Source organism: Vipera ursinii, assembly GCF_947247035.1.
Source record: "Vipera ursinii genome assembly, chromosome: 9".
Taxonomy (NCBI): domain Eukaryota; kingdom Metazoa; phylum Chordata; class Lepidosauria; order Squamata; family Viperidae; genus Vipera; species Vipera ursinii.
The window spans coordinates 25,021,628-25,048,229 of NC_139523.1; the positions used below are offsets into that span (position 1 = coordinate 25,021,628).

A 26,602-nucleotide genomic window follows, 5' to 3' on the forward strand; every position below is an offset into this window, starting at 1 on the left:
GCTCAGGCTCTCTCTCCTACAGCGGGCATAGTAGCTGCCCCTCGCCGGAGCGCCCCGCCTCGCTCAAGCGCGAGACTTTCAAGGACCAGAGGAGCCGCACCACTTCCTCCAGCAGCTCCTGCAGCGGCAAACGCGACGGGTATGTCTGAACTGGCCACTCGGGCAGATGCCCACACCAACCCCCACTGCGCACCTGCCGCCACCACCACCCCGCTGCCAAACCAATGTTGCAATGCAGAGAAGAGTATTCTGAGCTATGAAGCTAGTCAGGATCGGTCAGTTCGGAATCTCCGAGGGCTCCGCGGTGCTGAGCTTGGTGCTTTCCTTGCAGACGTTTCATTGCACAAACTAGATAACACCATCAGTGCTAAGTTAAACAACCCCCTCTCTTCCGGCACTGCTGGCCTCCCCTAGTTTGTGTAATGGGAGGACTGCAAGGAAACCACCAAGCTCAGAGAGCACAGAGGAGGAGCCCTCCTTTCAACCCTGGGCTACAAATATTCTCCTTTGCTGGCCCATTTAATCTAGCTGGGAGCTGGGCAGCTCAGACTTGGCCAGGCCTGCCCCAGCCGCAATTCCTTTAGCCAGCCGAGGCCAAGGAGAGTTATCTGCAGCCATAACATCTGGCAACCTTGCACGCCAGGAAACTATGCAGAAAATTAGATAAGCAAAAAGAGAGAAACTAGGGTGCCTTAAGCAGAAAGATCATTCCTCTCTGATGTTGATTACCTGCATGCAACATATGCAACCCCACCAAGCAGCAGCCAAATTCAGCCACCCACGTTGTGAATCCGGCCTATGTTAGGGACCCACCCCCCCAACTTCAACAGGGGAAACCCATCCATTAATAGGGCAGGGCAGCCTGGGCCTGGGGAGATAATGCAGCTGATTTCTAAGCCCTCTGGCCATTTTTGGACAGAAAGACCAGCGCCCCTTCCTCCCGCTCCCTCCCGCATCTGAGGCTGCTCTGCGTTCGGGTCTGGCAAGACCTTCAGGAAGAACTCCAATCCAGACCCGGCTTCGGGAGCGGGGACGGGGCTCGGTGTGACCTTGCTTCTCGAGCCCGGCCGGGCCAGGCTCCGAAGGCTCCCTTCGGGCAACGCCAGGGCCCCGCCGGGTGCCGGGAGGGCGGCTCCCGGGCCCGCTCCTTTCCCGGCAGCGACGCCCCGCGGGTGCCTCGTCGCTCCCCCGGGCGGAGCCGCCCCGCGCGCCTGGCCGTGAAGCAGCGCCGCCTGCCCGCCGGAGCCAGAGCGGAGCGGAGCGCCCAGCATGCGGAAGGCGGCCCGGAGCCAGAGTCCCAGGTAGGGCGGCTGCGGGGGCAGCACGCCGGGGAAGGGAGCGCCGGGCACCGCGGGCTCCGCGCGGCCGCTTCCGAAGAGCCCCGCGGCCCGGCGCTGCCCCCGGCCCCAAAGAGCCGGCCGCCGCGGCGCTCGCCTTCCGGGTGGCGGCGGGAGGGCCGGCCGGTGGGGAGAGCCCGGGCAGGCCGGGCCGGGTCCCGAGAGAGCGGCGGGCGATTTCCCCGTACTCGGCGCCTCGGTCGCCGCCAACCCGCCACCCGGCGGGGTCGCGGCTTCCTCGAGGCTGCCGGGAAGGCGCGGAACCGGGGGGGGGCAGGGGGCGGTTGGCAGGTGCAGGAGCCTCGCTGCGCCCCCCCAGAACACAGATGCCCCCCTCTCAGTGAAGCGTCCGCTAAACTTTCTGCAAAAGTCGACGGGGGGGGGCAACTCTGCCCTGCCTCCCCGGACTTTCGGGTTTGCTAAGCGAACCGGCCCGGCCAGCGAGATTGCTTTAACCGCGAGCGGTGTGTGTGTGAAGTGGGGGGAGACCCTCTTGGGCGGGGGGGGGGGCTCCGACGCTTCTCTTGTTCTGTGTGATCTTTGCGGCACTCGGCTCCCGCCCCCCAGTCCAAACCCCCGCCACAGGTGGTGCCCGATTTCTGTCCCTGCCACCGGCGGGGGTCTCTCGTAGCCCGAAGGCTCAAAGCGCTACTCCTTTTCCGACTTGCCCTGGTCTCTTGTGGCCGCCCCAGCAGCCGCCCCGGGCCGGAGCTGCTTCCTCACGGCTGTGCTTGGGCGGCGTTCACATCGCACCCCGTGCTGTGGTGGAGTCAAGCTGGCTTCTCCTGCAATGGGGCTAGGGTCTCCCGATGGGTCACTTGGGGCTGGGGGCAGGGCAGGGAAGAGGCGGCGATGCCTCAATATCTGGAGAGGTCCAGGACTTGGGAATAAGAGGGGCAGGAAGAAGGAGGACCCCTAAGATGTGAGGACCCTCTTTCAGGCGAGTATCTGGGCATCTTTGGGGGTGTGGGGGGGAAGTGGTCTGTCTCCCTTTGGGGGAGTTTGTGGGTGGCTGAACGGTCATCCAGGGTCAGCTAACTCTGCAATTAGATGTGTGGGGCTTATTTCCCCTCCCCATCTCCCCCCCCTTTCCTATTCCTTCCCAGTCAAGTCTCTTTCTCTCTCCTCCTAGCAAACCAAAAGAAGCCACCTTCAACGCTGGTGAGTGGATGCAGCCGTGATAGATGGTGGTGAGAGGGGAAGGTCCAGCTTATTTCCCTGGGGGCAAAGTGGGGGCAGCCCAGGGGAAGAAAACCCACAGGAGGGAGTCTCTGCATTTGCCCTCCAGTCGGAAGCTTTGCAAAAAGTGGGATGCGGACCAGTCCTAAAGAGGTCCTAAAGCTGGCGTTGGCCCTCCTATTTCAGGGCACCCCTTTGGGGTCCCGGATGAGGCCCCCACTTGCCCTATCTCCAGGCCACCCATGGGGCGGGGTGGGCCATCCTGAGAGCTGGGAGTTTACCTGGCCTTTGGGATGGGATCAAACGAGGATCCAGCCAGCTGCCCTACCTGACCTTGCCCCCTCCTCCTCCCCTTCTCCCCTGCAGAGGATGGTTACGTGAAAATGTTCCTGCGGGGACGCCCCATCCCCATGTTTGTCCCCGATGCCGTGGTGGCCACCTACAGCCTGGACGCCAAGCTGGAACTGCCGCACAAGAAGCTGAAGCTGGACTGGGTGTATCCTGCTCATGGCTGGGTCCCCCGGGGCAGAGGGCGGCTGGGCCCCAAACTCTGGCTCCAGGCCTCCTGGCAAAGGCCCCTTGCATTGTCCCTTGACCAGTGGCCATCGCTCCAGGTACGGGTATCGGGGCCGTGACTGCCGGGCCAACCTTTTCCTGCTGCCCACGGGGGAGATTGTCTATTTCGTGGCTGCCGTGGCCGTCCTTTACAATGTGGAAGAGCAGCGACAGCGCCACTACCTGGGCCACACCGACGATATCAAGTGGTAGGAAGGGCCCGTGGGAGGACGGCTGCCTTGCCCCGCCCCATTCTCTGGGGAGACGGACACAAGCAGCGGGGAGGGAAAGAGGCACCACCACGTTAGGGAGGGCACTGGCACCTTGCCAGAATTAGAGAATGGTTTGGAGAAATGATAGCTGGCTGAAGAAATGTAAGGAGGCGGGAACGCACTTTACCCGGGGGGAAAAGAGTGCAATAGGAACGGTGGGCCCCGGTCCTAGTAAACCAGAGGTGGAGCTGCCCTTTGGGGTGTCCTGCACCCCTGTAACTTGGGCCCTTTGCTGTCTCTCTTAGTTTGACTGTGCATCCGGACATGGTGACTGTAGCAACCGGACAGGTGGCCGGGACATCGAAGGACGGCAAGGTGAGGGAGGTGACCTAAGGAAAGGCTGTCCATTTGGGGAGGGGGACTACAGTTAGAGAGAGAGAGAGACTGGCCAGAGAAAACTCCCTCCAGTTTAGAGCTGAATTGATGCCGTCTGAAAAACGGTGGCTGTTAAGTTGCATCTCTGCATCAGCGTTTGGTGCAGAAAAGTCAGAAGCGCACAAAATGGGAGCATTTGAAGTGGGCATCGCCCGGCAACTTTCCCCTGCATTTCCTGGGTGTTCACAACCTGCAGGCCACCTGGCCCACAGCACTTTATTGTTTGTTCCTGTCATGGCAAGTAGGCAGTCAGTGGACCTTTTCGGGAACCTGTTCCGCTCGCCTTCCTTTTCCCCCCTGTGGCTAACGTTGCATCCATTGGCAACGAGCTGCACAAGCCGAGTCTGCGTTCTCGGAGGAAATGCTTTTTGTCTCAAGGTGCGTCTCCGTGCGTCTCCCACAGGCGTTGCCGCCCCAAGTGCGCATCTGGGATTCCGTGAGCCTCAACACCCTCCACGTCCTGGGCCCTGGACCTTTTGACCGAGCAGTCACCTGTGTGGGATTCTCCAAGTCTGTGCGTGAGACCCCGTCCTGCCAGCTTTGGGAGCGCAATTTCCTTCTGTGGCCCCAAAGGGACCTCCTGGGACACACACACACACACACACACCACGTTGCGGCCAGATCAGAACATGGGCTGTCCTTGGTTGGGAGCAGCGTTTCTCAACCTCAACCACTTTAAGACTTGTGGACTTCAACTCCCAGAATTCCCCAGCCAGTCAACATGGGGTATTTGGCTGCCAGCATGGCTGGTTGGGGAATTCTGGGAGTTGAAATCCACAAGTATTAAAGTTGCCAAGTTTGGAGACCCCTGCATTAAATGACCCCTCCACCCAAAGGAGCAAAACGGAATCAATCTCCCCTTCAACCTGTGCAAGGAACGACCCGCCCAGGCTGAGCGACTCTTGGGGGGCAGCTGCCTCCCTGCCCAACTGGCCCTCTCTTTCCTCTGCCCAGAACGGGGGTGGCCTCCTGTGTGCCGTGGATGACTCCAACGACCACGTGCTCTCCGTCTGGGACTGGCAGAAGGAGCAGAAACTGGCTGACGTGAAGGTAGCCGTCTTGCTCGTTTCCATTCCTTGCACCAAATCCGGCACCCGTGTTTCACAACTGACTCTCTCTCTGTCCTTCCTTCCTTCCCTCCTTCCTTCCCAAGTGTTCCAATGAGTCTGTTCTGGCCGCCACGTTCCACCCCACGGAGCCCACACTCCTCATCACCTGTGGAAAATCCCATATCCACTTCTGGACCCTGGAAGGTGGCAGCCTCAGCAAAAGGCAGGGCATCTTTGAGGTGAGAGCAAGAGAAGAAGGGGGGCGCTGGGAGGGGGGCAGCGTTGGGGTGGCTTCCCTGCCCTCAGCCCCATTGCCCAGGTCCTTGTCCGCTGGTGTCCATGGGCCTCGTGCCAGAAAGCTTACCGATGTCCAGAAATAAGCAGACACTTTGCTGTACTAATTGCAGGTTCCGAGTTCTGCTGGAGCACAGAACTCTGGGAAATGCAGGCCCCGACCAGCCCCCCCCTTGTGGGCTTCCCTCTTGCCTTCCCTCCCATCAGGAGTGGGGTGAGAAGCTGAGACTCAGGCTTTACACATTTTGTTTGAAACATATTATATGCGGTCCTCAACTTGCAACACTTTGTTTAGTGGCAACAGTACTGGAAAAAGTGTCTGATGACACTTAACGATCATTGCAGCATCCCTGTGGTCACATGATCAAAATTCAGATGCTTGGCAACTGACTCACATTTATGACGGTCGCAGCATCGGTGTGTGTGTGTGTGTGTGTGTGTGTGATCCCCTTTTGCAACCTTCTGACAAGCAAAGTCAAGGGGGAAGCCAGATTCACTTAATAACCGTGTTGCTAACTTAGCAACAGCAGTGATTAACTTAACAACCATGGCAAGCAAGGTCGTACAATGAGGCCAAACTCTCTTAACCACTGTCTGGCTTAGCCACAGAAAGTGTGGGCTCAATTGCAGCCACAAGCCCAGCACTAGGTGCAATTCAGCAGTGGGTGGACGGAGATATTCGGGGGGGGGGGGACGACTCTGAAATGTCCCTTTGGGGACTCCTCCCTTTCTTCTCTCCCTCCCCCCCCCACTCCCTTTCTCGGCAGAAACACGAGAAGCCCAAGTATGTCCTCTGCGTGGCCTTTACAGAAAATGGGGACACGGTGACCGGCGACTCCGGGGGCAACCTTTACATCTGGGGAAAAGGTCTGTTGGTCAGTGGGCAAGGCTCCCTTCTTACTCCGCAAATGCTATTGGGCAGCCCTGGCCAGGAGTACTGGCTGCATAACGCAGGGTTTGTTGATTAAAAATCCCTGCTGGCTTGGTTTATGCAACCCACAGCATGGGAATTAGCTATTAAATCATGCAAGCCAGACTACTGTTGCTCCAAAGCAAATCTGCTGGTTTCATGGTCTCCCCAGGTCAAGATGATGAAGACTCAACCCCTATGGCTTATAGCAGGGCTCTCCAGTCTTGGGAACTTTTAAGATGTGTGGACTCTGGGAGTTAAAGTCCACAGGTCTTAAAGTTCCCAAGTTTGGAGACCCCTGCTATAAAACCAAGATGCCCTGCTTATGGACAGGAGGCAGATTCCCACACTGGTGCACTGGGCGGGCGGGTGGGCTGTGCCTAAATGCCTGCTCTGTGCCACTATTGTCCTTCACCGGCAGGGGGGAACCGGATCTGCCATGCGGTGCCCGGTGCCCACGAAGGGGGCATCTTTGGCCTCTGTGTGCTGCGGAATGGGACCATCCTCACAGGGGGCGGCCGAGATCGCCGGGTGGTGCTTTGGGGACGGGATTATCAGAAGCTGCAGGAGAACGAGGTGAGACCCGGGGCCAAACCCCTAAAATAAATGACCAGCAGGGTCAAAAAAATGCTCGGCTTTTAGTAGTAAAAGAGAGGAAAGTGCTCACTCTCCATAGGAGCATCTTTCCAAGCCAAAATAGGTTTATTATATTTTATCCCTACTTAAGGAGCCCAATTCACATCGCTCCCTGTCTGTGGGTTGTGAACATGCTCTGGGTCCCTCCGGATCTTCCTCAGGGTTGTGTGTCTGTCTGTCTGTCACTGGAGTTTCCTAGAAATAGGGTTTCCCGATAGATTTGGGCAGGGGTCTTCAAACCTGGCCCTTTTATGACTTGTGGACTTCAACTCCCAGAATTCCTCAGCCAGGCACGCTGGCTAAGGAATTCTGGGAGTTAAAGTCCACAAGTCATAAAAGGGCCAAGTTTGAAGATCCCTGGATTAGGTGGTCAGACTAGAAGACCTCCAAGGTCCCTTCCAACTCTGCGACACTCTGCAGGTCCCGGATGGCTTTGGACCAGTGCGCACCATTGCTGAAGGGAAGGGCGACTCGCTCTTTGTGGGCACCACTCGCAACTCTGTGCTCCATGGGTCCTTGTCGACCGGCTTCTCTCTCCTGGTGCAGGTAGTGGGCTGTGCCGGGAGGGCCCTGGCACCTGGGGTACCCTCATGGAGAGGCCAGCTGACATCCCCCCTTCCTACTAGGGACACACCGAAGAGCTTTGGGGCCTGGCCACCCACCCCACCGTGGACCAGTTCCTGACCTGTGGGCAGGACAAGCAGGTCCACTTGTGGAGTGTGGACACCCACCAGCCTCTGTGGAGCAAGGGAATTGAGGTGAGCACAGGGTCTTCTGCGGGGACTGCTGGGGCCATGAAGACCACCTCCGGGGCCCCAAGGGCGCCGTCTGAAGGCTATTCCCTCTTCCAGGATGCAGCTCGCTCAGCCAGCTTCCACCCCAATGGTTCGGTACTGGTGGTGGGCACTGTCACGGGCAGGTAATGGGCACAGGGAGTCCTGGTGGGGTGGGGAGGGTGGAAGACCCTCTCTGGGGCCCCCTCCCTTCAATACTGCCCTTCTGGGGGCTCCTGGGTATCTTGGATAGCTGCTTGAAGAGGAATGGGGAGCGGTCTCGGGAATCTCAGAAGGGGCAGGATCTTCCCTGGGCCCAACTGCTGGGGGCCTGTCGGTTCAGAAAGACTCAAGCACCCCAAACTTTGTGCCCCTAGCATGGTGGAGACTCTGTCCTCCTTTAATAAAATCTGCTCACTTTTTAATCTCCTTGTATGCTTCCTCTGCCTTGATAATGGGGGAAGGTGCAAAGGAGCAGACAGACAGACAGACAGAGAGACTCGCACCTGCAGCCCCTGCAGGGTTCTGGCCTAATGTAACATCCCCCCCCCCCATTTCTGCTTCCCATTAGGTGGCTAGTGCTGGACACGGAGACCCGGGACCTGGTGGCCATTCACACGGATGGAGGGGAGCCCATCTCTGTGGTCAGCTTTTCCCCAGGTTGGAAAAGGGCAGGCTACGTACAGGCAGGGATTAGGAGAATTTGCAAAGGCCAGGTGTGGCATCGGGTGTGGGTTTGCCGAGGAGGAGGCAGTCCAGGGCCCCCCATGTCCTGTAGAAAGGACACAAAAGATTGAAGGTGATTTCTTGGGGTCTGAGCCCCAGATGCCGCAGGGGGTGTTTGAGAGAGATGGGTGGTTTAGAAATAGGAAACAGAAATGAAAGAGAGAGAGAGAGAGGAAAGAAAGAAAGAAAGAAAGAAAGAAAGAAAGAAAGAAAGAAAGAAAGAAAGAAAGAAAGAAAGAAAGAAAGAAAGAAAGAAAGAAAGAAAGAAAGAAAGAAAGAAAGAAAGAAAGAAAGAAAGAAAGAAAGAAATTATGCCCCACATTTTCTCCACTCCATTGCCCCCTCCCTGCTGACTCTCCTTTTTCGCTTTGCAGACGGAAAATATCTGGCTTTGGGTTCCCACGATAACTTTGTCTACATCTACCTGGTGTCCGAGGGTGGCAGGAAGTTTGGCCGGCTCGGCAAATGCTCGGTGAGTGGAGGCTGCCGGGGGGAAGGGGCCTTTCCCAGTGAGGTCTTCTGGGAGGCTGGCACTCCTTTCAACCGGGGCTCAGCTGGGCAGCCCCGGACGGCCAAGCCTCTCCTGCCTAGTCACGGAGCAGCCGTGAGTTCCAGATTCTCCTGAAAGTCCAAAATAAAAGGAGGGCGCTGAGGCGAGGATATTCTCCCGGTCGGCCTTTCCAAAACTGGCTCTGAATGTCCTTCTTGCCCCAGGGCCACTCCAGCTTCATCACCCATCTCGACTGGGCCTTGGACAGCAGCTGCCTGGTCACCAATTCAGGGGATTATGAGATTCTCTATTGTGAGTATTCTGGGCCTGAAGAGGGACCATCGTTTATTCCACTTGGTTTATTTATCAAATTTGGAAGCTTCCCATCTCCTCCACCCCACCCCGAGTGGCTTGTCGTCACTGCCGTGCCCTTGTCGGGGTTTGGTGTGTGTCCCCCCCCCCTTCAGTTTGAATCAGTTGGAAGAAGAGGGCGGCCTCTGGGGGGGACTTTGGAGGTCTGCTAGTCTAGATGCTGTCTTGGCACTCGAAGGATTCCCCCCCCCCTCCACCAGCACAGCCCTATTAAGGCCCAGCCAGATTGTTCTACTTGCGTTGGCCTTAGAGAGTGGTGGGGCGGCCTCTGGCATCTTGGAGCTTGCACCGAGCCCCTCCCTTAGTGGCCTCTTCTTGAGCCAACTGGCACCAGCCTCAGTTGTCTCTTAGCGCAGGGCTCTCCAACCTGGGCAACTTTACGACTTATGGACTCCAACTCCCAGAATTCCTCAGCCAGCTATGCTGGGGCTACATGCAGCTCTAGACTTGCCTTCTTCCTTCCCGTCCCAGGGGATCCCTCCACCTGCCGGCAAATCACCAGCGCTGAGGCTGTGCGCAACCTGGAATGGGCTACGGCCACCTGCGTTCTGGGCTTCGGGGTGTTTGGTAAGTGCCAGGAGGGTTTCTGTGCCTGGGCCAGCAGGGGGCAGCAAAGGCCTAGGTGTCCTTGGCAACAGGGGATGCTCTGCCCTCCAGCATCTTCTCAGGACTTTGAACTTCAGAAATCCAGCCAGGTGGGGATTTGGCTTCAAATGCAGCCAACGCCTCCCGTGTTGGGACCCCCGCTTCACCCAGAGGCACAGACAGAAAGCCCCCCCCCTTCTGCCCCACCTGCTCGGTGCTGTTGAAGGCCCCACCGGAGCAGTTCCGTTTCCCAGGCTGGGCTGAGGGAGTCAAGAGGAGGCTGAGTGGCCAAAAAGCTTCGGCCTCCTGCTAACCGTTTCTCCTGCCCCTGTAGGGATCTGGCCGGAGGGGGCGGATGGCACCGACATCAACGCCGTGTGCCGCTCCCACGAGGGCAAGCTCCTGGCATCGGCTGATGACTTTGGCAAAGTGCACTTGTTCTCCTACCCCTGTTGCCAGCCGCGGGTAAGCAGCCATGCCGGGAGCCTCCGAGATGCGCTGGGATTTGAAACCCTTCTCGGCCAGGGGGAGGTGGGCACAAAGCCCCAGCCAGAGGGAGGTGCCCATTTGTGGCCTTTGGGGAACAGGCTGCGCTGCCGGGGGGGGGGCACAAGGACAGCTGGCTGCCACTTTTCCCACAGCCAAGCAGGCTCTAGGGATGCTCGGCCAGCCGCAGAGCAGCCTCCTTGCCCTCTGACCCCCTTCTCTTTCCCCAGGCCCCCAGCCACACCTACAGCGGCCACAGCAGCCACGTCACCAACATTGCCTTCCTCCACGACGACAGCCTGCTGCTTTCCACCGGTGGGGTGGACACCAGTGTCCTCCAGTGGCGCCTCGTGTAGGGAGGGGGGGGAGGTGGCCAGTGGGGCTGCCTCAGTGGTGGGGCTAGGGGGGCAGCAAGTGCAAAGGCAGGGGAAGGGTGGGGAGGTTGCATCCTATTAAACACTTTGGGGAGGGTTTAATGCTCAGGGGAGGGGGGGCTAATGGCCGAGGCCAGGGAGGCGGAAAGAGGCAGTTAGAGAGATTGCGGGCAGCTATATTTACAGAAATCCCTATATGAATAATGATAATATATATCTAGATCGATCTCTATATATCTATATTTAAAGGCAGAAGGTTGCACAGGCTGAGAATGTGAGGAAGAGTGGGGGGGGCCACAAATATCACCCCCCAGCCAGGGGTCTCTCGGCCTCAGATTCAAGAGATCCTGGCAGGCTGAAGTCCCCCCCCCCCCCGTTTCCGACTCCTCAGATGCTTTGGGGCACGTTTGCACTATGAATGTAAGCCAGTTGGGTTCCTGGGTTCCCCCTGGGGGGGAAAGGGGGCCAGCTACTCGGTCAGAATCTAGCGCTTGGAGGGTGGGCAAAAGCTATTTTGCTGGGCCAAAGAGGGATAGGGTCTCTGCCCCTCTCCCCCCCGTCCTCCTCCCAAGGAAAAATAATGCTGTGTGGCACAGGTGAGGCAGCCCACCGGCTTGATCCCAGGTGAGATGGAAGCCCTGGGATGTTTCCTGGGACGGGTCTCCACCCTTAACAACTTTAAGACTTGCCACGGTCTTCAACTCCCACAATTCCTTTGCCGACTGAGTCTTAAAATGGTCAAGGTTGGAGACCCCCGTCCTGGGATACTCAGCCCAAGTGGGAGGACGTTCGCTTTGCCCCCAGTGTTGATCCGCCATGGGGGGGGGAATTCAGGCAGGAGCATAGACAGCAAAGCCAAGCTTCGAATTCTCTTGCATCCTCAGGCTACTTAGTTCACTCTTTTTGTGATGGCAGCATTGTGAACACACACACACACACACACACACACACGCTGGTGACTGCCCTGTGTGCTCTTTGCAAGGTCCAATTTCTGCATAAGGAAAGGGGCTTAGTCACACAAGGATCCCCTCCTGGCATCCCTCTCCCCTTTCCTTTCCTCAGCCTGCCTCCCACCCCCTAATCCCCCACCCCCGGCCAGACCACTCCAGCTTCCCCAGTCCAAGGGAACTTACGGGTAGTCCTCAACTTGCAATGATTTAGTGACAGTTCAAAGTTACAACAGTATCAAAAAAAGCGACTTAGGACCATTTTTCAAACTTACGGCCGATGCAATGTCCCCACAGTCACGTGATGGAAATTCAGACACTTGGCAACTGGTTCACATTTGTGATGGCTGTGGTGTCCCCTTTTGTGACCTTCCGGCAAGCAGAGTCAATGGGGAAACCGGATTCACTTAACGACCATGTGACTGACTTAACAATTGCAGCGGTTCACTTAGCAACTCTGATGAGAAAGGTTGTAAAATGGGGCAAAACTCACTTAACAAATGTCTCACCTAGCCAAAGCGATTTTGGGCTCAACTGTGGTCGCAAGTTGAGGACCCCCATGCTGGCCTCTGGAGAAAGCAGGAGGGGCTCCACGGCCTTCCTTGCCCTCGCTTAACCCTCCCCTCCTTCGCCTGCAGGGACTCCCAGCCGGCTCAAAGGCACCTGAGCCAGGAGCCGACCCCCATCCCACCCCCACCATTCCCTGCTTTCCGGGACAGGCCTCCCCCTCACTCGCCTGAGCAGCCTGGGGATGCGCCACAGGGTGGAATCCAGCAGGCCTGAGAAGGGCAGAAACCGAGGAGGAGGAAGGCTGGGAGGCGAAGTGGGGGAGAGGCCAATGCAGAAGGGGGGGCAAGGGCCCTTGGGCAGGGGAGATGCGGGGCTGGGGGGGGACACATTTTCTGTACAGAAGAAGCCAAGAGCATTCAGGTAATGCTGGGGGAGAAACTGAGGAGGCTTTTGTGGGTCAGCAGAGCCACAGTTTCAGCCCGGGTGAGGGGTCTTCGGCACTGGGCCCTCTCCTGGTTTGGGCCATGTGGCCGAGGGGGTTTGCGGGCCAGCGGCACCATCAGTTGTGGGGCAGGGGGACTTAGCGTGACCATAGCGTGACTGTCTTCTGTATTTTCCAAAGAAAAGGTACTGGGGGAGCCTAGGAATTGTGTAATAAGAATACAATCCAATAAAAAGAGGTGGAAGAACACAGGTTGCCTCTGGTGCACAAATGTCATTGTCAGGGGCAACTTTTGAACCTTAAGCAAACTTCACCGGGAACTGACAAGCGCACGAAGGCTCATCGCGGCAGCTCCTGACCGAAGGTTGCAACCAAACATATGGTGGAGGCTGCTCTGCAAACGCAGCTCCCCACACACCCGCAGGCCCCAAGAGGAGGTGAACAGACTGTGCCAAGCGAGGACCTGCCCTGCTCCTCCTCCTCCTCCTCCTCCTCTTCTGCTTTGATGCAGCTCAAGAGAGGGCAGGGGGCTGGGCGAGAAGACCCGTTATTCCCTTAGTCTATTATTTGATATTGGCAAGACGGCGCTTCAGGGGCCTGAGATGGAAAGAAAGCAAATGGGAGGGATTTAGAACCTCACCATGTGCCCGATAGGTGGAGCATTCCCCAGTCAGAATGCCGATTGGGGAATTCTGGGAGTTGAAGTCCAGGCTTCAATCTGTTCAGTCTGAACTTCAGCCTAGAAGTAGCCATGGTTGAGAAACGCTGTCCTAAGTTAGTGCTTCCTCCGACAGACCAACATGTCGCACTAAAACTGCCCGCCTGGCAGGGGAGTGCTTTCTGGCTGGCAGTCCGTGCCAGGGCCACAAGTGTCCTGCTCACTCGGGGGTGTCTTTTCTGCTAGTCTCTCATTAAAAGGGGAAAACTCTCAGGAGAGGCAAAGGTCACTGCATAAATCAGCTGCAGAGAACCGGATCTCACCCAAACACTGGATCCAGCTCCTTCTGACTGACTGCAAGCTGCGGCAGCAGGCAGGGAGGGACTTGCTGGAAGGCCCTCCAGGCCCGTAAGTGGCACCACACAAGTGCCCTCTGGGCAGCTGACGGGGGGGGGGGGCAGGGGGAGAAAGCTTTAAAAAGTTTGCAGTGGGAAGGGATCGCTGCCCTGCCCCTCCCGTCCCTTCCGGGTGGCTACTGGCCTTGTGCTTTCCCAAGCAACTGTGACGTGGAACCAGCTGACCGATTTAACTGCCATTCAAAATAAGTAAAGTAGAGCGAGTTCATCTTCAGCCCACCTCCTGGTTTCCCAATTGGCGTACAAAACTAGAAGAGAGGTTTGGTTCCTTGGAAAACTGCTTTTAAACGTAATTCTAAGCTCAGCTTTGGTTGCAATGCTTTAAAGCAGGGCTCTCCAACTTTGGCAACTTTAAGACTTGTGGACTTCCAACTCCCAGGATTCCCCAGCCTAAGACGCGTGGACCTGCTGTCTGGGGAATTCTGGGAGTTGAAGTCCACACGTCTTGAGATGGATAAACACTGCAGTAAAACAAAACCACATTTGTCTGGTTGGCGTTCCTCCTTGCTGACATTTCAAATTTCCTAGAATTACCGCCCAAGGGAAAAAATCCACACCCTTTACCTGGACCCAAAAGGCAACCTGGCTTCCTCTCCAGCTCCCCCTTTCACAGCGACCCCCCCCCCCGGCATTTCCAGAGCAAAGCAAGCAGGTTACCCTTACTTTAAGGCAAAGGTGGGGCTGCAGGCGTGCCTTGACCTTCTCGCCTGGAAGTTCGTTGAACCCTGAGCCAGCGGCCCCTGGGGCTTTATGGGGGCCCTTGGCGGAGTTATAGGCCAGTTTACTGGGGCCGAAGCTCAGCGGAGAAGGCCTGCACTGCAGCTCCGCTCTTTCCACCAACTCCTGGGTGAGGAGTTCAAGCGAGGCTGGAAAAAGTCATCTTCCCTCTGACCGAGATTTTGCAGCCAGCAGGTTTGTCTTTCCCCAGCTTCCAGGCGCTTGGACTACATCTCCCATCACCCCCAGCTAGACTTGCCCAGCAGCATGGTGGCTGCACCGGATACCAGGTTGGAAACCCCAGAGCTGGAGGGGGTCGGCCTCGGGAGACCAGACTCCTGTGTCCTGCAGAGGTTCTGCCCTGGCTGAAACTGAGTCCGCAGCAGTCCCCGACTTACAGCAGTTCGCTTCTGACCGCTCCAGTTACAGCGAGACTTAGGACCGTTTTCCACCCTTGTGACCGTGCAGCACCCCCGGGTCACGTGGTTTACATTCGGAGGCTGGGCAACTGACTCGCATTTATGACGGTTAAAGTCTCCGGGAGTCACGCAATCCCCTTTTGTGATCCCCAAAGTCAGTGGGGAAGCCAGATCCACTTAATGACCGGGTCACTAATTTAACTACAGGGATTCACTTAACAACTGAGGCAAGAAAAGCTGTAAAATGGGGCAAAAGCTGCAACAAATTGCTGTCCTAGCAACATAAATTTTGGGCTCAACTGTGGTCGTAAGTCGAGGACTACCTGTATCTCGTCTTTGCATCCATGGAGATTCTCCATCCTCCTGGTCAGGGTTGTCCCAAAGGTGCTTTTTTTCCAAAGGCAACTGGAGTTTCTTGGTTCTTTTCTCCTTGAAAAAGTTTCACTTTTCATCCAAGAAGCTTCTCCAGTTCTGAAGAGCCACCTAACGGTGAAGAAACCTCCTGGATCAGAAGCAAAACGTTTTCAAGGAAAAAAGAACCAAGGAAGTCCAGTTGCCTTTGGAAAAAAGCACCTTGGGGCATCCTATCTCTGAAAATCAGATTTTGGGGTCTGCATTTCCTGCGGGGGGGGCACCTGCAAGGGCGAGCGAGCGGGCTGGCACCTTTGGGCACAAAGAAACTGATCTGCCTGCGTCTCCGGCTGGCTGTCCCCCCGCTGAAGGAGCCCCTCGGTGTTTTGGACTGGAGGCTTCTGGGATGGATTGTCCGCTGCTCCCCCAGACTAGAGCGCTCTCAGAGAGTCCCAGCGTAATGTCCCCAGGACTGCTCTGATGCTGGAGGACCAGAAGAGGCTCTGCTGTTTAGGAAGCCCGAGGGCCTCCAATAGGGGAGGCAATGGGCCACAGGGACGCCCCCCCCACCCGTGGGACTTCCTCTCCAAAGAGGCAGGCTCTCCCACTCACCCACCCCCAAAACCTTTGCCTTCATTTCAGGGAAGAGGGGACCCTTCCCACCAGGGAGGGCCTGGCTGCTTGGAAGGTGTGTGTGGAGGGGAACGGCCAGCTTAGCCCTCCTGTCTGCGGCCTCTGCTGGGAGCCTTCTGGGCGTCTCCGTCCCTTCCACCCCCTCCCAGCGTCCCTGGCTTTCTTTGCTGCGGTTGAAGTTTTCGTGCCAGGTGCCAAATCCGCTCTCTCGCTGCTCTGGGATCTTGACGAGCTGTCCCGCTCTCTTATTTTTGCTATCCTCTGACTTATTAATGAGCAGCTTCTGAAGGCAGCCTCCGAGCGGAGCTGGCTCAGGTCCTGCGGCTGGGCTGCTCTCACGTTGCGCTTGCCTGAAGAGGCCAGCCTCAAATCCTGGCTTAGTCAGGGCTTAGCGCTGGCTGCCAGGACAATCCTGGGCTGGAACAGAGCCACGCCGAGTTGGGGTTTTGGGGTGGGACGGCTTGTCTTTGGCCCCAGCTGAGTGGCAGGGTCTTGAAGAAGCTCTCTGAGTATGCTCAGAGTTCCTCCTCCTTCTCCTCCTCCACAAAAGGGCCTGAACTGTCCTGATGTACATGGCTTTCTTGACCCACAGTTGCTGGGTCCCAAGGTCTTGAGAAGAATCCTTCCAGGAGATCGGCGGAGTTTCGGCAAAGCTTTGGCTGTTATGCACGATCAGCGCGCCTCCACCCCAAGACCTCTGACCTTGTCGGGCTACAACTTGCAACTGCACCCCAAAGCAGAATGAGGCCTCAGGTGTGTTTCCAGACCACCCAAGAGGCTCACGGCAAGTGTTCCTAACCTGGCCGGTAAGAGCGGCTTTATTGGCCAACTCAAGAAGAAGACTGGAATCTCCCCTCATTCGGCTCCTTTGGCAATGGCGGGAGGCCCTGCCCTCTCCTGCGGGTCAGAAGCCAGGAAAGGATTCCCCCGGACCAAGCGGAGGAAGCTCAGAGACCGCTGCCCCCGCCTCGAGCACAAAGCCCACCAGACCATCCCAGGCGGACCTGGTCTGTGCCAGGCACCCAGCTCTGTGGCTGCTTGTGATTTGGGCCTATTGTGCAAGTGAAAAACTGTGGATCGACTTGCCAGCTGTGGCTGAGGGAGCCACCAGCACCATCCTTGGACACGGGCTAAGCAAACCTGGGCTGAAACATCTCCCAGCTTGACCTGCCTCACAAGTTCTTAAAGAGGTTCTTAAAATGAGGGTGGGGCGGAGGTCTTCCTTTATGTGGATGGGAAGCAAATCTCTTGAATACAAATAAAGTCTGGGATATAAATGCAGACGCTCTGTGTGTGTGTGTGTGTGTGTGTGTGTGTGTGTGTGTGTGTGCGCGCGCGTGCCTAAGGCAGGAAAAAGGTGTGCTTGTCTTGTTGATCTCCCGTGGGGTTTTCATTCTGCTGCCCTTCGAGGGCTTAGCAGGCTGGATCACGGGGAATCTTTAAATAGGCGCAGGTAAGTCTTCCGGACCGCTCTGCTATTAAAATATTAGGGCACCCAAACAGGATTATCTCCTGCTTCACCACCCGGCCCCTTTGCCTTTCCGGGCCCTGCTCCTCTGTCAGGGGGCTTCTTTTTCAGGCCTGCAACACGGGGCCCTCGTGAGTCTCTTGGGGGTTCAGGGGCCAAGGAGGGAGCCTCTCCACCAAAGGGACGTCCAGCCGGAGGAAGGAGAGAGGTGGGTACTGGGGCAGGGTGCTGGAAAGGAAGGCGGCCTTATTTTGGGAAGGGAGGAAGGAGGATGAGGCAGGAAGTGGCTCATCATGGAAGGAGGCCCTTCCTGTCCTTTGCTGATTGGGGGGGGCTGTCCAAGAGCACCTGCAGGCAGCAGGACCACCCTTCCTGCACAACCCAGGCTGACCCTCCTGCCCTTTCTGTCCTGCATCTCTTTGGCAGCCACAGCACTCTAGTGGCTCCTGGGGGGGGGGGGGGGCTGCAGATGCTCATTAGCCAGGGAACGTCTGAATGGCTTCCCTGAGAAGCAGCTGCTTTCCAGGCCTAGGGAAGGTGGGTGAGGGCCCAGCCCCACAAGACGGGGCCCCTCAGCTCAAAGGCCAGGAAGGAATTGGGGCGCAGAGCGGAGCTCCCAGCTCAGGGGCTCTTCCCACCCGAATCCCTTGGGCTAAAGGAGCAAATAATGGACGGGGGGCACTCCGGCTCCCCCCCCACGCCAGACCAGCTGTTGCCGCCCAAGGGGGTCCTTCCCCGGGGAAGGCGGCAGGCTGAACCCTGCAGGGGAAGAAGCGCTCCTGAGCAGCACAGGACCATCCCGGCGATGGGGGGGGGGCTCCCGGGACGCGCGCGGGCCAGCCCTGCCTTCCTCTGCCCCGTCTGCGGGGGGCGGCCAGCGGGGCTGAGCAGGGAGGGGCAGAGCCTGGTCGGGAGGCGGGAGCGCCGCGGGGAGGGCCCTCCAGGCTCCTCTCCCCCCGCCAACCTCCGGGTCCGCCCCCTCCCCCACCTCGGAGCCCCCCGTCTCCGCAGCCCCTCCGGGGGGCCGGCAGCGAGCGGGTTAAGCGGCTCCCCGCCCCGAGAGGCCGGCTCCGCGGAAGGCGCCGCGCCGAGAAAGTCTCCGGGCAACCGCCGCCGCTCACTCCGGGCTGAACCGGGCGGCGAGCGGAGGTCCCGATGGAAGCCGGGCAAGATGCCCCGCCGGCGGCGTGAGCGGCTGTCCCGCGCCCCCTTCTCGGCGGCGCCGCCCGGGAGAAGCCCCCCGACCCCGCCGCTGGAGGAGGCGGCGGCGGCGGCGACCTTCCCTGGAAGTCTCAACCGTGAGCATCCGCTGCCGGGACGGGGGGAGGCGGGGGCAAATGGGGCCTGTTGCTTGCCGGAGGAGGGGGCCAAGAGGGCGCTTTCCCCGGAGTAAAGGGAAGCCCTTCCGGGTGGCTTTGTGGGAGCCGAGCCGTGCCGGGCCAAGCGAGGCTAAAGAGCGCCTCTGAGCATATAGCAAGTGCTTTTCTTTCACTATTTGAAAGTCAGCAGGGGTCGGGAGACCAAGCCGTTGGAGGGGGCGGGCTCGATCTTACCCTCTCAACGGGCCTCTGATGGAGGCTGCTGCCCCAGGGATCCAGCGTGCCCCGTGCCCCCTGCGGGGGTTGGGAGGGAGCATTTCCCTCTCGGAAAGGGATTCCTGGATCCTGCCTGAATAAATACAGAGGAGGTCCTGGGACCCCAGCCTGCCTGGCAAGTTTTGCCCTCTGCCCAGGTAACAACTCCAGCAGGGCAATTTGTGTGCTCAGCACAGAGGAAACACACTCTGCATATTCCCAGAGGCTGGCTGCAAAAAGGCCCTGCAACCTGGCTAAGATTCCAGATGCTCCAGCAGTGTTTTTCAGGCAATTGCGGGGAGGGGAGCAGTGGCAAGGGTGGGGGGCATACAAGACCTCCCTGAGCAGAGAAGACCCTCCCAGCTTGTAGGTCACTGTAAGACTTGTGGACTTCAACTCCCAGAATTCCCCAGCCTACAGCTGTGCTGGCTGGGGAACTCTGGGAGTTGGTCCATGTAGTGTATGCTCTTAAGCATACACGGGATGTCAGCACAGCAGGGGGCTGGACAGCTCCAGGCTACAACCGCTTGTGACCATGCGACTTTGCAGTCCACAAGTCTTAAAGTGGTCGAGGTTGGAGACCCCTGCTAGCGGATCCGTGGCAGTCAGGAAAGAAATGGTGGCTGCACAGGCGCAGCTGGCCAAGGGCAGTTTTTGTGTTGCGCAAGAGGAGCCCTTTGACAGCCCTGGCTCTCCACAGGGGTCTCTGGGGTCCCCGGGCCTCTTTGGGAACCCAGCAAGAGAAGGACACGAGGGAGATGCCCCACGTGGCAGAGAGGGGGTTCAGTCCCCCTCTGACTTTGGGTTCCCTCAACATCTGAGGTTAGTAGGATCACCAAAGCAGCAGCTGGATCCAGCCCCCGTTCTGGACCTCGGTCCCCCCTCCTGCAAACCGTCCACTCAAGTTCGGGCAGATGACTGGCACCCCAAGCCTGCCTGGACTCCCAATTCCAATCAGGAAGCTCCCTCCCGGGGTCCCCCAGGCCAGGAAATGGGGTGGGTTTCAGCCAAGAAGCTCCAGCACAACATAGGCAATGCCTGCCCCCCCCCCCCGCCCCGTGGCTGGCTTTTCGTTGTGGCTCTTGCCCTCAAGCTGCCCGTGAGTCAACACAGACTCCCACCGGGCCTTCCCATGCAATTCGGGAGACAATGCAGGGAGGAGAAAGGGGATACTTCCAGCAGAAGGAGCAGGGAGGCAGCCCCCCTACTCCTCTGACCCTCCCAAACGTATTTCTATTTTCATCTTTACTGACTCGCTGCGCGGATAACGAAATTGCCCCGATATCCCCAACAAACAATGGAGTTTCTGGCGATAATGAAATCAGTCCGAATGCAATTTTGAAATCACAGAGCACATGGCAGGTGGGAGAGGAGCAGCCGTTGCTTCCTGCCTAGTTCAAGCCGGGCCGCCTCCCGTGCCATGTGCCTGCCGGGCCGGACTTGGGGGGGGAAGGTGACCTGGGCGAGGAGGGGAGCCTGGCTCTTAACGCCACCCACGGGGTGGTTTGAGTCTTGAGTCGGAACTTTTCTGGAGTGGACCCACTTCTGGGAAGTTCCTTTAAGACAGGGGTCTCCAAACTAGGCATCTTTAAGACTTGCGACTTCAACTCCCAGAATTCCCCAGCCAGCCTGGAGCTGAAGTCCACAAGTCTTAACGATGCCTAGTTTGGAGACCCGTCTTTGGCCTCTCTTTATGGGCCTTCTGGGGTCTTTATTCCAAGTGGTGTTTGGTTCTTATTATCTTTCTAGCTAAGGTTTTTACCTACTAGAGCTACCTTGCTGTTGTTTTATTTACCATTTGAACTTACTTACGTATTTTGTATTGTGTTTACACTTGACCTTTTCAAAATATGATTTAACCTGCTGGATGAGGCTTTTATATGGAGAAACAGGCTAGGCAAGGATTTCATGCTAATAATCCTTTTTGATAGTACTGAGAGAGCCGTTAGGGGATCTAGCAGGAGACGCGGAGGCTTCCAAACCGTGGCTGAGATGCAACCGGAAGGCAAGAGGGCTACATAATCGTTTTAGCTGCAGAGGGCAGATTAAAAAAAAACTGTCAGAATGACCCGGGCGCAGGATTAAAACTCTCCTCCGCCCCAAAGATGGCTATTTGTGTGTTCCTCTAACTGATCGCCTGGCGTGGCTCCAGGGCTCAGGGCCGGACGCCTCTCCTCCACCTGCCTTGCCCAGTCATATCCCCACGAAGGAGCTGACCTGAGGTTTCCAGACTGCTCCTATTTCGGGTGAAATCAATGAAAACTCCACGGAGCCAGCCACGGCTGGAGATCATATGCAACTCAGGCCAAGGATGCCTGGACTCTCAAGTGTTCACACAACACAGTCAACTTGAGGGGTCTAGTGCAGGACTACCACTGAGGGGGTTACCTAATTGGGTAACGAAACGCCTGCAAGAAAACCACCCAGCTCAGAGAGCAGCAAGGACCCCACAGAGCTCCCCTCCACTCCCTTCTAGCACTGATGACGTTACCTAGTTGGGTAATGAAACGCCTGCAAGAAAACCACCCAGCTCACACACCACCAGGTCCCCTTGCAAGCCTCAGCTACAAATATTCTCCTTTGCAGTTAACTTGGTTACAGTATTAGCCCAGTCACTGGACATGCCCTGTGAGCAAATCATGGACTAACTGGCTCAGAGGCATCAGTAGCAACACAAACATCTAACCGTGGTTAAGACCAAGGAAGCCCAGCGTTTTGTGCAAAGACAAGTCACTCAGCTTGAACAGATGTGGGTAAACCTCGGGTGTGAATGTTTGCTGAAGGATCCCGGCCTTGGAGAAGGCTGAGCTGCTGCCAGCCACGGAGGCAAAACGTGGCCCACGGATCTGACGCCCAGGCCTGGAGGGACGGGAGTGGGCACGCTCCAATGCCTTGGGTTTAGCTAAAGGAGGCACTGTGCTTAGTGGCTGAAAGGCTGCCTCAGTTCCCCTGCACGTAGTAGTGAGACCTGTAGCAACTCTTGGCCACCTTCATGTTCTCAGACGGTTTGGCAATCTTACGTGAGTTGCACAGAGTAAGCGATTCGAAGGGGCTCATCTTATATTACCTACGCCTCCCTTCCCTTTCTGGGCAGAAGAGGAAGGCTGCCCCCTGGGCTGGAGCCCAAGCTCCCATCTTCCACCCGTCAGCCAGCAGCAGAGCAGACCAGGAACCATTAGCCCACCGATTAACAAAAGCGGTTCATCAAGCCGCTTCCCTGCCCCCAAGAGGAGCACTGCCGGCCCAGCCGCCCGGTCAAGCTCAGGCCTGCACGAACGCCTAGACGTGGTTATTTACCCAGACCGTGGATTAGCCGGGAGCTGCTCCTCAGACCCGCCCAAACACCTCCGGGGGATGAAAAGCCCTGACGCAGGGGACTGGCGGCTTGCTGGGGATTGTGGGATCTGGGAAACGGGGAGCTGCAGCCAAGCTCACGTCTTGGCCGGGGGCTGCTCTCCCGTGAACCCTGTGCAGCTTCTCCTCCGCTCAAAAGACAAGAGGCACCAATAAAACCAATTCGGAACTGGCTGTCCAGATTTGTACGAATGTGAGCTCGTTCTGTGCCTGACTTTGAAACTGAAAATACGTTGTCTTCCCTTCCCAAGAGCCTCTTAAGAGCTGCCTAAGAAATGGAACTGTAAGGCGTTTTTTTAATGCATTTCTGCATTTCCATCCGGTTATCCAAACATCGTCTCCCACCTGGACTGAGGAGAACCTGGACGAAGCTCCTGCCCTGAAAGTAGGGCAGCTTCGAAGAAAGACCCCAGCTGCAGTGGGGGCCCTCCAGCCCAAGACGGGCAATCTTCACCTCTCTGACGAAGCAGCAGCAAAGCCCCACAGCGCCCACACCCATCCTGGGCACGCTGCTGAGATCCCAGAGGAACATTTGGGCTCTTCTGTCTGTCCGTACAGCAGCTGCTTCAGAAACACCTGCATTTCTGGGATATAAATAGGAGGCGGCAGAATGGTCGAATTGGGGGCCAAGCACTGACTGTTGCTGGCAGGTGGAGGGCAGAGGGAGGCACCTGATGGGCTGGAGGGGAGGAGGGCACACCGCAGGCCCTCCAGCGGCGAAGTAGCATCCCTGGGCTTGGGGGTCTCCCCCCCCCTCCCGAAGGAGAGCCATCCCTCTCTCCACATCCAGAGATAAAGCGCTTCGTTTGTTCGTTGCGCAGAGGCCACCACCATCCAGACGTGCTCTCCTCCATTACAAAATAAGTGCTGGAAAGGGCCAAACTAGTCCAACCTCCTGCTCAAAAGAAGAGCCTGGGCCATTCCTGACCAATGGTATTCCAGCCTCTGCTCAGAAACCTTCTCTGCACCCTTTCCGGAGTCTCAACATCTCCACACGCCCCGATTCTCCCTTCGCCAGTGTTTCCCACCCACTTTCCCCCCCCTAATATATCCACTGGCTGGAAGAAGCTGTCTGGGAGGAACCCGGCGTGTTTAACAGGGCAGAACATGCAAAGCTGTCTAAGGATTACCGGCTGGGCGCCTAGGAACAGAGGAAGCGCCTCGCCCGCCTGCGTTTCATTTCTGACTCTCCAGGAACTGAGGCGGCTCTCTGTCCAGTTTCTCCCCCTGCTTCTCCCACACGCCCTCTGGTCTCGGACGTCGACATGGAAAGTCTCAAATGGGAATTAATTCATAAAGTCCAAATTGCATTTTTACAGGACACTTAGCTTGAACTTGTTTTTTTATTATTACTTCTTGTTGAATTTGCAAAGCACATTGAACCACAGAGTAAACAGATGGTTCACGCAGGTTGAGCTTCCTTGGAGAAGTGGAGCAATTAAGGAAGCTGCTGGGTTTTTAACTGATCGGGTGGTGTGTGTTACACAACCAGGGCAGCCTTTGTGTCCCTCCAGAGAAGCCACCAGACATTCAAGAAAAGCATGCTGCTTCTTTCTGTGCTCCTCAAATACAGAGCTCTCCAACCTTGGCAACTTTAAGACTTGTGGACTTCAATTCCCAGAATTCCCCAGCCAGCCCTGGACTAGAGCAGAGGTCTCCAACCTTGGCAACTTGAGGACTTGAACTCTCAGAATTCTGCGCTGGCAGAATTAAAGTTGCCACGGTTTGAAATCTTCTGCAAATCTTATGGCCGTTACGAGGACTCCCCTAGTCGCATCTGCCTTCTAGCCAGCCTCTGCACTCCAAGACTTCCATCTTTCTGAGCTGGCTACCTTTTCTCCAGCCAGAGAGGAAGGTCTTCTGCATTGTTCTCAACCCATTTCCTGGCTTGAATTTCCGCCCTGCCTGCCTCCGATGAGCGGTGACCACATTTGTAAGGATGGCAGGTCAGGGGCAAGGCTGGCCACGTTCCTTCCGGGCAACAGAGGCCGTCTGCCAGCTGCTTAGCCCATTCAGAAGCAGGTGGGAACCGGGGTCCAGAATTGTATTCTTAATCTCATTTGGGCCAGTAATAGAAGAAGACAATGTCCTTGAGGAGGGACACGGCTCCTGCCCCCCCTTCCCTTTCTCCCCTTGTTCCGCCTGGAGGGCAGACCTTCTGCTGCAGCCGTGTGTGGTTCCTGGCATAACAGGCGCCGAGCCAGAATTTAATTCAACAAACGGCTCCAATTCCCTTTTTTAAAATTGGGTGGATTGTACTAACCCCATGACGTTGAGTCCCTGGCTCGACCCTCCGAATAAGGACTGTCCTTCCAGGAGACGCTGCATAGACAGGCCGTTCTCGACGTTCGATCACAACTCTGAGTCCAAAATTTTCACTCGCTAAGTGAGTTTTGCACCATTTTATCACCTTTCTTGTCAGAGTTCTTAAGCGAATCAATGCAATTGTTTAGTCACACGGTTGCTAAGTGAATCTGGCTTCCCCACTGACTTTGCTAATCAGAAAGTGGCAAAAGGGGATCACATGACTCTGGGACGCTGCAACCGTCGTAAGTATGAACCAGTTGCCAAGCGCCTGAATCTTGACTGCAGTGGTCCTAGGTGGGAAAACCGGTTGTAAGTCACATTTTTCTGTGCCGTTGCAACTTCAGTCACTCAATGAATGGTTGTAATTAGGGACTACTTGTATATAGCGTGTGGTTATGCTGACACCAGTGTGTGTGAACAGTTTGAGGGGGAAGCAGGACTCTCTGTTTGCACATTCCTTGTGCTACGGCTGTCTTGTCCCAGTTTGGGGAGGCCTCTAACCTCGCCAGGTGGGCGTCCTGTGTCAACCCACTGTGGTCAGCCTGGACTCCGGTGGGTGCCTTCAGCCAAGCCACCTGGTTACACAATGGCAGCATCTTCCTTAGGGCTGGGGCTGCCCTTTCCTGCACTCAGCCCCCCTCCCCCCACAAGCACCCCAGGACAGTGATGAACTCTCTCCGCTTAGCTTCTTGTCTGCTTCATGGTGGCTGAGAGCAGAGAGCAAAGAGGGCTGAGGTGGCTGCTTGCTTGGGGTCAATTCCTGGGTTTTAGCCTCCGGCTGCTTTGGATTACCCACCAAAGAGGCTGCTGTTTAGCAGAATAGCAGAATAACATAGTTGGAAGGGACCTCAGAGGTCTTCCAGTCCAGCCCCTGCTCAAGTGGGAGACCCTATACCATTCTAGATAAATGGTTGCCCGGTTTCCTCTCGGCAACCTCCAGTGATGAAGCATCCATAATTTCTGGAGGCATTTTTTTCACTGATTAATTAACAAAATAACAGAATTGGAAGGGACTTTGGCGGTCTTCTCATCCAACCCCTTGCTCAAGCTCAAGACCCTAGATCAGGGGTGTCCAACCTTGGAACTTTAAGACTTGTGGACTTCAACTCCCAGAATTCCCCAGCCAGCTATACTACCCTTATACTTCACTGTTTCAGAGAAGCGGTCTCTTCTTAAAAACCTCCAGTGTCTGGAGTCAAGTCGTTCCGTTCCGCTTGTTCACTGTTCAGAAAAGCCAAAGGGTTCCTACCAGAAGTACGACTTCCATAGAAGGCCTTTTGATCTCCCTTCCCTTCCACAGCAGCCCAAAGTGGAGAATGTGCTGAGCCCAAGTCTTTGGGGCGGGGCTGGGCAATTACAGAGGTTGAGGAAAATTTAAGGATCTGCAAGGCTCATTTCTTATCTACCCTGGCCTCGTTTTTACTGCTTTGACAAACAGAAGTTACCTCTTGGCAGCAGGATTTGAGCTGCTGGACTTTTCCGCCAAACTTACAGGGGTCACACACACACACACACACACACACACAGTTTACTCAGCACGCCCTGCTAACAGTACCCAAAGGTTCCTGCAGGTCCTGGGTAATGCTGGCTTCTCGCCTGGATGTGCCCACAACAGGTCTTTGCCGGCTGGTGCCCCACCTCCGCCTGACCTCTCCTGGCCCTCCGGCTGTTTCTCCTGGGGTGGCGCAAAAAGCTCTTCCCACGGCCAGGTCCTGGCCACTGATGGCAAGCAGCTGACTTGCTGGTGGAAGTGGAACTTTCCTTTCGCTTTCCTCTTCGAAAGCTAAATGGTTGAGGATCGGCTCCATTCCCCCGGTCTGGAAAAGGTCCTTCTCTTCCTCTGGCATCGTCTCCCCAGCCTGGCATCCATCCGTCTCGCCCCAGCCGCCATTCTTCCTTGCACGAGGGCTGCCCCTTCTCAGTGTGCCCCGTCCTGCTCTCTTCTCCGAGGATCACAGAAGTCGAAGGAAGGAAGCGGATGGAGATCGTATTAACAGAATAACAGAGGTGGAAGGGACCTTGGAGGTCTTCTAGTCCAACCCCCCTGCTCAGGCAGAAGACCCTGTACAGGTTGTCCAATCTCTTTTTAAAACCTTCCAGTGTTGGAGCACCCACAACTTCTGGAGGCAGGTTGTTCCACTGGTTAATTGTTCCCAGTGTGAGGAAGTTTCTCCTTATTTCTAGGTTGCTTCTTTCCATCCGCTGCTTCTCGTGGGATCTGTCCTTTTCCCCCTTTGGTGAAGATTTCCGGTCCACTAACCTCTCTCCAACGTGCATTAAAATGCCTGCACCGCATCTGAGCGATTTTGTTCCTTGTTTGCTGTCAACGGGCTGAAGCTGTATTTACTCACATCCAAAAACATCCCTGGTGAAGGAAACATGGTTGAAGGGCA

General features: G+C 56.7%; 1 protein-coding gene and 1 long non-coding RNA gene across 5 annotated transcripts in view; one reads left to right on the plus strand and one right to left on the minus strand.

Moving 5' to 3' along the window:
* EML2 (EMAP like 2) lies at window positions 1–16,212 on the plus strand. 4 transcript variants are annotated; one of them, XM_083368999.1, is made up of 20 exons: window positions 731–1,301; window positions 2,470–2,498; window positions 2,883–3,012; window positions 3,131–3,280; window positions 3,589–3,658; window positions 4,122–4,232; window positions 4,673–4,768; window positions 4,872–5,006; window positions 5,829–5,928; window positions 6,393–6,547; window positions 7,028–7,153; window positions 7,234–7,365; window positions 7,459–7,526; window positions 7,952–8,040; window positions 8,481–8,578; window positions 8,821–8,908; window positions 9,440–9,535; window positions 9,888–10,018; window positions 10,270–10,354; window positions 16,057–16,212. In XM_083368999.1, the coding sequence occupies exons 1-20, from the start codon at window positions 1,270–1,272 to the stop codon at window positions 16,071–16,073; spliced, it is 1,938 nt and encodes a 645-aa protein (XP_083225125.1). In that variant the 5' UTR covers window positions 731–1,269; the 3' UTR covers window positions 16,074–16,212. The 4 variants fall into 4 exon arrangements, with proteins under 4 accessions (XP_083225127.1, XP_083225125.1, XP_083225124.1 ...); XM_083369001.1 differs by lacking the exons at window positions 731–1,301; window positions 16,057–16,212 and adding an exon at window positions 1–139 and having other exon boundaries at window positions 10,270–12,563; XM_083368998.1 differs by lacking the exon at window positions 16,057–16,212 and having other exon boundaries at window positions 735–1,301; window positions 10,270–12,563.
* Window positions 8,544–26,602, minus strand: part of LOC310644206 — a 25,234-nt gene continuing 7,175 nt past the window's right edge. The window contains exon 3 of the long non-coding RNA XR_014493238.1: window positions 8,544–8,727. This is a non-coding gene — a long non-coding RNA (uncharacterized lncRNA). The remainder of the gene's footprint in view (window positions 8,728–26,602) is intronic.